The sequence below is a fragment of the Phyllobates terribilis genome, unplaced genomic scaffold, assembly GCF_046119375.1.
Source record: "Phyllobates terribilis strain yellow unplaced genomic scaffold, ASM4611937v1 Scaffold_2__4_contigs__length_985480577, whole genome shotgun sequence".
Classification (NCBI taxonomy): Eukaryota; Metazoa; Chordata; class Amphibia; order Anura; family Dendrobatidae; genus Phyllobates; species Phyllobates terribilis.
In genome coordinates this window covers 2,232,735-2,243,365 of record NW_027362762.1, presented here as the reverse complement: position 1 = coordinate 2,243,365, position 10,631 = coordinate 2,232,735, and the positions used below count along the sequence as shown (strand labels likewise).

At 52.8% G+C, this 10,631-nt stretch overlaps 1 protein-coding gene across 2 annotated transcripts in view; it reads left to right on the top strand.

Moving 5' to 3' along the window:
* Nucleotides 1-1,810: 1,810 nt before the first annotated feature.
* Nucleotides 1,811-10,631, top strand: part of CHRDL2 (chordin like 2) — a 158,374-nt gene continuing 149,553 nt past the window's right edge. For both annotated transcript variants that reach the window (XM_073669392.1, XM_073669390.1), the window contains exon 1: nt 1,811-1,974. In XM_073669392.1, the coding sequence (XP_073525493.1) occupies nt 1,884-1,974 (91 nt within the window). In that variant the 5' untranslated portion in view covers nt 1,811-1,883. The remainder of the gene's footprint in view (nt 1,975-10,631) is intronic.

Sequence of the window (10,631 nt, the reverse complement as noted above, 5' to 3'; positions counted from 1 at the left end):
GCTTGGTCTTGTAGTGCAGATATCCTGATGGGGGTCCTGCTGCCAGGGATTGCTGGGTCTTCTAGTGCAGATCTCCTGATGGGGGTCCTGCTGCCAGGGATTGCTGGGTCTTGTAGTGCAGATCTCCTGATGGGCGTCCTGCTGTCAGGGATTGCTGGGTCTTGTAGTGCAGATATCCTGATGGGGGTCCTGCTGCCATGGATTGCTGGGTCTTCTAGTGCAGATCTCCTGATGGGGGTCCTGCTGCCAGGGATTGCTGGGTCTTGTAGTGCAGATCTCCTGATGGGCGTCCTGCTGTCAGGGATTGCTGGGTCTTGTAGTGCAGATATCCTGATGGGGGTCCTGCTGACAGGGATTGCTGGATCTTGTAGTGCAGATCTCCTGAAGAGGGTTCGTCTGCCAGGGATTGCTGGGTCTTGTAGTGCAGATCTCCTGATGGGGGTCCTGCTGCCAGGGATTGCTGGGTCTTGTAGTGCAGATATCCTGATGGGGGTCCTGCTGCCAGGGATTGCTGGGTCTTGTAGTGCAGATATCCTGAAGAGGGTTCGTCTGCCAGGGATTGCTGGGTCTTGTAGTGCAGATCTCCTGATGGGGGTCCTGCTGCCAGGGATTGCTGAATCTTGTAGTGCAGATCTCCTGATGGGGGTCCTGCTGCCAGGGATTGCTGGGTCTTGTAGTGCAGATATCCTGATGGGGGTCCTGCTGCCAGGGATTGCTGGGTCTTGTAGTGCAGATCTCCTGATGGGGGTCCTGCTGCCAGGGATTGCTGGGTCTTGTAGTGAAGATATCCTGATGGGGGTCCTGCTGCCAGTGATTGCTGGGTCTTGTAGTGCAGATATCCTTATGGGGGTACTGCTGCCAGGGATTGCTGGGTCTTGTAGTACATATATCCTGATGGGGGTCCTACTGTTAGGGATTGCTGGGTCTTGTAGTGAAGTAATCCTGATGGGGGTCCTGCTGTCAGGGATTACTGGGTCTTGTAGTGAAGATATCCTTATGGGGGTCCTGCTGCCAGTGATTGCTGGGTCTTGTAGTGCAGATCTCCTGATGGGGGTCCTGCTGCCAGGGATTGCTGGGTCTTGTAGTGCAGATATCCTGATGGGGTCCTGCTGCCACGGATTGCTGTGTCTTGTAGTGCAGATCTCCTGATGGGGGTCCTGCTGCCAGGGATTGCTGGGTCTTCTAGTGCAGATCTCCTGATGGTGGTCCTGCTGCCAGGGATTGCTGGGTCTTGTTGTGCAGATATCCTGATGGGGGTACTGCTGCCAGGGATTGCTGGGACTTGTAGTGCAGATCTCATGATGGGGGTCCTGCTGCCAGGGATTGCTGGGACTTGTAGTGCAGATTTCCTGATGGGGTCCTGCTGCCAGGGATTGCTGGGTCTTGTAGTGCAGATCTCCTGATGGGGTCCTGCTGCCAGGGATTGCTGGGTCTTGTAGTGCAGATCTCCTGATGGGGGTCCTGCTGCCATGGATTTCTGGGACTTGTAGTGCAGATCTAATGATGGGGGTTCTGCTGCCAGGGATTGCTTGGTCTTGTAGTGCAGATATCCTGATGGGGGTCCTGCTGTCAGGGATTGCTGGGTCTTGTAGTGCAGATATCCTGATGGGGGTCCTGCTGCCAGGGATTGCTGGGACTTGTAGTTGCAGTTACGTCAGGATGTGCTGTGCTAGCAGTGTCTGCTGGATCTTGTAGTCCCCAAGGCGCCGTGCACTGAACTGTAGTTGTAGCATATGACGGCTGGTTGTGTGCAGTCCCCGTGGTGTCCAGCAGGGGCCGCCCTCCGCACTGTGCGGCTGCCTGACGTCGCCGTGTCCCGCTGGCTGCGCTGCTCTTATAGCCGGGTCCGCGGAGCCCTGAGGCAGCAGAGCAGCAGCGCACACATGGCCCCCGCACGCACCGAGCTCGCCCTGCTCCTGGGGGCGCTGTCCCTCCTCTGCATCCACCGGAGCGCGCAGGCGAGAGCCCGACCCCGTGAGTACCCGCCGCCGACAGTCAGCGAGCGAGAGAGTGAGGAGAGGAGACAGTCAGCAAGCAGGGGATGAGAGGAGACAGTCAGCGAGCGAGAGAGTGAGGAGAGGAGACAGTCAGCGAGCAGGGGATGAGAGGAGACAGTCAGCGAGCAGGGGATGAGAGGAGACAGTCAGCGAGCAGGGGAAGAGAGGAGACAGTCAGCGAGCAGGGGATGAGAGGAGACAGTCAGTGACCAGGGGATGAGAAGAGACAGTCAGCGAGCAGGGGATGAGAGGAGACAGTCAGTGAGCAGGGGATGAGAGGAGACAGTCAGCGAGCAGGGGATGAGAGGAGACAGTCAGCGAGCGAGAGAGTGAGGAGAGGAGACAGTCAGCGAGCAGGGGATGAGAGGAGACAGTCAGCGAGCGAGAGAGTGAGGAGAGGAGACAGTCAGCGAGCAGGGGATGAGAGGAGACAGTCAGCGAGCAGGGGATGAGAGGAGACAGTCAGCGAGCAGGGGATGAGAGGAGACAGTCAGCGAGCAGGGGATGAGAGGAGACAGTCAGCGAGTTGGGGATGAGAGGAGACAGTCAGCGAGCAGGAGATGAGAGGAGACAGTCAGCGAGCAGGGGATGAGAGGAGACAGTCAGCGAGCAGGGGATGAGAGGAGACAGTCAGCGAGCAGGGGATGAGAGGAGACAGTCAGCGAGCAGGGGATGAGAGGAGACAGTCAGTGAGCAGGAGATGAGAAGAGACAGTCAGTGAGCAGGGGATAAGAAGAGACAGTCAGTGAGCAGGGGATAAGAGGAGACAGTCAGTGAGCAGGGGATGAGAGGAGACAGTCAGTGAGCAGGAGATGAGAAGAGACAGTCAGTGAGCAGGGGGTGAGAAGAGACAGTCAGTGAGCAGGGGGTGAGAAGAGACAGTCAGTGAGCAGGGGGTGAGAAGAGACAGTCAGTGAGCAGGGGATGAGAGGAGACAGTCAGTGAGCAGGGGATGAGAGGAGACAGTCAGTGAGCAGGGGATGAGAGGAGACAGTCAGTGAGCAGGGGATGAGAGGAGACAGTCAGTGAGCAGGAGATGAGAGGAGACAGTCAGTGAGCAGGAGATGAGAAGAGACAGTCAGTGAGCAGGAGATGAGAGGAGATAGTCAGTGAGCAGGAGATGAGAGGAGACAGTCAGTGAGCAGGGGATGAGAGGAGACAGTCAGTGAGCAGGGGCTGAGAAGAGACAGTCAGTGAGCAGGGGATGAAAGGAGACAGTCAGTGAGCAGGGGGTGAGAAGAGACAGTCAGTGAGCAGGAGATGAGAGGAGACAGTCAGTGAGCAGGGGGTGAGAAGAGACAGTCAGTGAGCAGGAGATGAGAGGACACAGTCAGTGAGCAGGAGATGTGAAGAGACAGTCAGTGAGCTGGTGATGAGAGGAGACAGTGAGCAGGTGATGAGAGGAGACAGTCAGTGAGCAGGAGATGAGTGTGAGGAGATAGTGAGCAGGTGATGAGAGGAGACAGTCAGTGAGCAGGAGATGAGTGTGAGGAGACAGCCACTGAGCAGGGGATGAGAGGAGACAGTCAGTGAGCAGGAGTTGAGTGTGAGGAGACAGCCACTGAGCAGGGGATGAGAGGAGACAGTCAGTGAGCAGGGGATGAGAGGAGACAGTCATTGAGCAGGAGATGAGTGTGAGGAGACAGCCAGTGAGCAGGAGATGAGTGTGAGGAGACAGTCAGTGAGCAGGAGATGAGTGTGAGGAGACTGCCCTTGATCAGGGGTTGAGGGGAGACAGTCAGTGAGCAGGAGATGAGCGGAGACAGTGAGTGACCAGGAGATGAGTGTGAGGAGACAGTGAGCAGGTGATGAGAGGAGACAGCCAGTGAGCAGGGGATGAGAGGAGACAGTGAGCAGGTGATGAGAGGAGACAGCCAGTGAGCAGGGGATGAGAGGAGACAGCTAGTGAGCAGGGGATGAGAGGTGACAGCCAGTGAGCAGGGGATGAGAGGAGACAGTCAGTGAGCAGGAGATGAGTGTGGGGAGATAGTGAGCAGGTGATGAGAGGAGACAGCCAGTGAGCAGGTGATGAGAGGAGACAGTCAGTGAGCAGGTGATGAGAGGAGACAGCCAGTGAGCAGGTGATGAGAGGAGACAGTCAGTGAGCAGGGGATGAGTGTGAGGAGACAGTCAGTGAGCAGGGGATGAGTGTGAGGAGACAGTCAGTGAGCAGGAGATTAGTGTGAGGAGATAGTGAGCAGGTGATGAGAGGAGACAGCCACTGAGCAGGTGATGAGGGGAGACAGTCAGTGAGCAGAGGGATGAGTGTGAGGAGACCGTGAGCAGGAGATGAGTGTTAGGAGACAGTCAGTGAGCAGGTGATGAGAGGAGACAGCCACTGAGCAGGTGATGAGGGGAGACAGTCAGTGAGCAGGAGATGAGTGTGAGGAGACAGTCAGTGAGCAGGAGATGAGTGTGAGGAGATAGTGAGCAGGTGATGAGAGGAGACAGCCAGTGAGCAGGTGATGAGAGGAGACAGCCAGTGAGCAGGTGATGAGAGGAGACAGTCAGTGAGCAGGTGATGAGAGGAGACAGTCAGTGAGCAGGTGATGAGAGGAGACAGCCAGTGAGCAGGTGATGAGAGGAGACAGTCAGTGAGCAGGGGATGAGTGTGAGGAGACAGTGAGCAGGAGATGAGTGTGAGGAGACAGTCAGTGAGCAGGGGATGAGAAGAGACAGTCAGTGAGCAGGGGATGAGTGTGTCAGAGATACATTGAGCTGAATGATGAGTGTACAGGAGATATGTCAGTGAGCTGTATAGTGTCAGCGAAATGTGCAGGGGAAACCTAAGGAGAAAGTGCCAGTAATATGCAGCAGACAGGAGGGGGGTGCAGACCACCCTTATATACTGTAGCGGGGGCTCGGCTGTCAGTCCAGTGTGAGGGGGGGGGGGGTCTCCTGACATCAGATTGTTGGGGGAGATGATTATCTGCTGATCATTTTGTTCTGGGGGAGATAAGTGATATCTGTCACAGAGCACAAAGGGGGCTCTCCACTATGTATGGGGGGGCTCTCCACTATGTATGGGGGGGCTCTCCACTATGTATGGGGGGGGCTCTCCACTATGTATGGGGGGGGCTCTCCACTATGTATGGGGGGGCTCTCCACTATGTATGTGGGGGGGCTCTCCACTATGTATGGGGGGCTCTCCACTATGTATGGGGGGGGCTCTCCACTATGTATGGGGGGGCTCTCCACTATGTGTGGGGGGGCTCTCCACTATGTATGGGGGGGCTCTCCACTATGCATGGGGGGGGCTCTCCACTATGTATGGGGGGGGGCACTCCACTATGTATGGGGGGGGCACTCCACTATGTATGGGGGGGGGCTCTCCACTATGTATGGGGGGGCTCTCCACTATGCATGGGGGGGGCTCTCCACTATGTATGGGGGGGGGCACTCCACTATGTATGGGGGGGGCACTCCACTATGTATGGGGGGGGGCTCTCCACTATGTATGGGGGGGCTCTCCACTATGTATGGGGGGCTCTCCACTATGTATGGGGGGGGCACTCCACTATGTATGGGGAGGGGGGCTCTCCACTAGGCATGGGGGGGCACTCCACTAGGTATGGGGGGGGGGCTCTCCACTAGGTATGGGGGGGCTCTCCACTATGTATGGGGGAGCTCTCCACTAGGTATGGGGGGGGCTCTCCACTATGTATGGGGGGGCTCTCCACTATGTATGTGGGGGGGCTCTCCACTATGTATGGGGGGCTCTCCACTATGTATGGGGGGGGCTCTCCACTATGTATGGGGGGCTCTCCACTATGTGTGGGGGCGCACTCCACTATGTATGGGGGGGCTCTCCACTATGTATGGGGGGGCTCTCCACTATGCATGGGGGGGGCTCTCCACTATGTATGGGGGGGGGCACTCCACTATGTATGGGGGGGGCACTCCACTATGTATGGGGGGGGGCTCTCCACTATGTATGGGGGGGGGGCTCTCCACTATGTATGGGGGGGCTCTCCACTATGTATGGGGGGGGGCACTCCACTATGTATGGGGAGGGGGGCTCTCCACTAGGCATGGGGGGGCACTCCACTAGGTATGGGGGGGGGCTCTCCACTAGGTATGGGGGGCTCTCCACTATGTATGGGGGAGCTCTCCACTAGGTATGGGGGGGGGCTCTCCACTATGTATGGGGGGGCTCTCCACTATGTATGGGGGGAGCTCTCCACTAGGTATGGGGGGGGGGCTCTCCACTATGTATGGGGGGGCTCTCCACTATGTATGGGGGGGGCGCTCCACTATGTATGGGGGAGCTCTCCACTATGTATGGGGGGGGCTCTCCACTATGTATGGGGGGGGCTCTCCACTATGTATGGGGGGGGCTCTCCACTATGTATGGGGGGGCTCTCCACTATGTATGGGGGGGCACTCCACTATGTATGGGGGGGCACTCCACTATGTATGGGGGGGGGGCGCTGCACTATGTATGGGGGGGCACTCCACTATGTATAGGGGGCTCTCTGGCGTGTATGGGGGGCTGCAGAGTAACATAAATATCTGGTGCATGGAAAATGAAGGGTTGTCCCTTACAGGAGCTTCAGATAAAGTCTGAACAGTGACTGCTAGGTGTCAGTAGTGAGGCCGGTGTCGGAGGGGGTAGTGATGTCCGCTCGGTGTGAGGTCCGACACTGATTATTGGGGGATATGTCAGTAAATCTGCAGTGAGTGCGTGGTGTCAGTACAGGACAGTGCGGTCCGGTGTCTGTGCTTCCATTGTCCATGCTGCACTGGGAGACTGACAGCATTGTTGGCCTACCTGCTGATGGTTTCCATATAACGCATACTGTCTGTATTCAGTGCAGTGTCTTCTCAGTGTCAGTGCAGCACAGTTATATTATTCTATCCAGTGATAAGTGACAACCAGTGCAGCGATCACAGGCCCCACAAGGTGTCACCCACCTGCCCAGGAGCCGATTGGCTCTGTAGGAAACCTTCATGGTGCCCCCTGCTGGGGATTGTTGTAACTGCTAAGGAACAGAAACTACCGGAAAAAGGGGAAACTTGTATTTAATATGTAACATAATGTATTTCTATCAAAGCGCAAGGCAGTGAAATAACAGAGTAAAGATAACGTAGGAGATGTGACCTGCAGTCCTATGTAACACCAGAGACGGGCGTACATAGAAATCATGGGGACCCAAAGCAGAAGTTGTAATTGGGCCCCCAAACAAAAATTATTTTTTTGATGGGGAAACAGAAGAGTTTGCAACCCTTAAAAAGTGATTTTCCTCCTACTGAAGCCCCTAGATTTCCCTTTCATTCCACATAAAGTATAATGCCAATAAATGTGTCCCCCAAACACTGTGAGATACCCCCACTATGACTTCTTCCACCCGCTCAGTATGATGACCCTACTGTACCCACCCGGCAAAATATGGTGACCCCAAAACAGTATGCTGCCCTAACTGTGACCTCCACATAGCCCTCCATACAGAATAATGGGCCCCACATAGTCCTCCACACAGTATAATGGGCCCCACATAGTCCTCCATACAGAATAATGGGCCCCACATAGTCCTCCACACAGTATAATGGGCCCCACATAGTCCTCCATACAGTATAATGGCCCCACATAGTCCTCCATACAGTATAATGGGCCCCACATAGTCCTCCATACAGTATAATGGGCCCCACATAGTCCTCCATACAGTATAATGGGCCCCACATAGTCCTCCATACAGTATAATGGGCCCCACATAGTCCTCCATACAGTATAATGGGCCCCACATAGTCCTCCATACAGTATAATGGGCCCCACATAGTCCTCCATACAGTATAATGGGCCCCACATAGTCCTCCATACAGTATAATGGGCCCCACATAGTCCTCCATACAGTATAATGGCCCCACATAGTCCTCCATACAGAATAATGGGCCCCACATAGTCCTCCACACAGTATAATGGGCCCCACATAGTCCTCCACATAGTATAATGGGCCCCACATAGTCCTCCATACAGAATAATGGGCCCCACATAGTCCTCCATACAGAATAATGGGCCCCACATAGTCCTCCACACAGTATAATGGGCCCCACATAGTCCTCCACATAGTATAATGGGCCCCACATAGTCCTCCATACAGTATAATGGCCCCACATAGTCCTCCATACAGTATAATGGGCCCCACATAGTCCTCCATACAGTATAATGGGCCCCACATAGTCCTCCATACAGTATAATGGGCCCCACATAGTCCTCCATACAGTATAATGGGCCCCACATAGTCCTCCATACAGTATAATGGGCCCCACATAGTCCTCCATACAGTATAATGGCCCCACATAGTCCTCCATACAGAATAATGGGCCCCACATAGTCCTCCACACAGTATAATGGGCCCCACATAGTCCTCCACATAGTATAATGGGCCCCACATAGTCCTCCACATAGTATAATGGGCCCCACATAGTCCTCCATACAGTATAATGGGCCCCACATAGTCCTCCATACAGTATAATGGGCCCCACATAGTCCTCCATACAGTATAATGGGCCCCACATAGTCCTCCATACAGTATAATGGGCCCCACATAGTCCTCCATACAGTATAATGGCCCCACATAGTCCTCCATACAGAATAATGGGCCCCACATAGTCCTCCACACAGTATAATGGGCGCCACATAGTCCTCCGCATAGTATAATGGGCCCCACATAGTCCTCCATACAGAATAATGGGCCCCACATAGTCCTCCATACAGAATAATGGGCCCCACATAGTCCTCCACACAGTATAATGGGCCCCACATAGTCCTCCACATAGTATAATGGGCCCCACATAGTCCTCCATACAGTATAATGGCCCCACATAGTCCTCCATACAGTATAATGGGCCCCACATAGTCCTCCATACAGTATAATGGACCCCACATAGTCCTCCATACAGTATAATGGACCGCAAATAGTCCTCCATACAGTATAATGGACCGCACATAGTCCTCCATACAGTATAATGGACCCCACATAGTCCTGCGTACAATATAATGGCCCCACATAGTCCTCCGTACAGTATAATAGGCCACACATAGTCCTCCATACAGTATAATTGGCACCACATAGTCCTCCATACAGTATAATGGGCCCCACATAGTCCTCCATACAGTATAATGGCCCCACATAGTCCTCCGTACAGTATAATGGTCCCACATAGTCCTCCATACAGTATAATGGTCCCACATAGTCCTGCGTACAGTATAATGGTCCCACATAGTCCTCTGTACAGTATAATGGGCCCCACATAGTCCTCTGTACAGTATAATGGGCCCCACATAGTCCTCCGTACAGTATAATGGGCCCACATAGTCGTCCATACAGTATAATGGGCCCCACATAGTCTTCCATACAGTATAATGGGCCGCACATAGTCCTCCATACAGTATAATGGCCCCATATAGTCCTCCATACAGTATAATGGCCCCATATAGTCCTCCATACAGTATAATGGCCCCATATAGTCCTCCATACAGTATAATGGCCCCATATAGTCCTCCATACAGTATAATGGCCCCATATAGTCCTCCATACAGTATAATGGGCCCACATAGTCCTCCATACAGTATAATGGCCCCACATAGTCCTCCATACAGTATAATGGCCCCACATAGTCCTCCATACAGTATAATGGCCCCGCATAGTCCTCCATACAGTATAATGGCCCCGCATAGTCCTCCATACAGTATAATGGCCCCATATAGTCCTCCATACAGTATAATGGCCCCATATAGTCCTCCATACAGTATAATGGCCCCATATAGTCCTCCATACAGTATAATGGCCCCATATAGTCCTCCATACAGTATAATGGCCCCATATAGTCCTCCATACAGTATAATGGCCCCATATAGTCCTCCATACAGTATAATGGCCCCATATAGTCCTCCATACAGTATAATGGGCCCCCACATAGTCCTCCATACAGTATAATGGCCCCACATAGTCCTCCATACAGTATAATGGCCCCACATAGTCCTCCATACAGTATAATGGGTTCCACATACAGGTGCATCTCACTAAATTAGAATATCATCAAAAAGTTAATTTATTTCAGTTCTTCAATACAAAAAGTGAAGCTCCTATATTATATAGAGTCATTACACACAGAGGGATCTATTATATAGAGTCATTACACACAGAGGGATCTATTATATAGAGTCATTACACACAGAGGGATCTATTATATAGAGTCATTACACACAGAGGGATCTATTATATAGAGTCATTACACGCAGAGGGATCTATTATATAGAGTCATTACACACAGAGGGATCTATTATATAGAGTCAATACACACAGAGGGATCTATTATATAGAGTCATTACACGCAGAGGGATCTATTATATAGAGTCATTACACACAGAGGGATCTATTATATAGAGTCATTACACACAGAGGGATCTATTATATAGAGTCAATACACACAGAGGGATCTATTATATAGAGTCATTACACGCGGAGGGATCTATTATATAGAGTCATTGCACGCGGAGGGATCTATTATATAGAGTTATTACACGCGGAGGGATCTATTATATAGAGTCATTACACGCGGAGGGATCTATTATATTGAGTCATTACACACGGAGGGATCTATTATATAGAGTCATTACACACAGAGGGATCT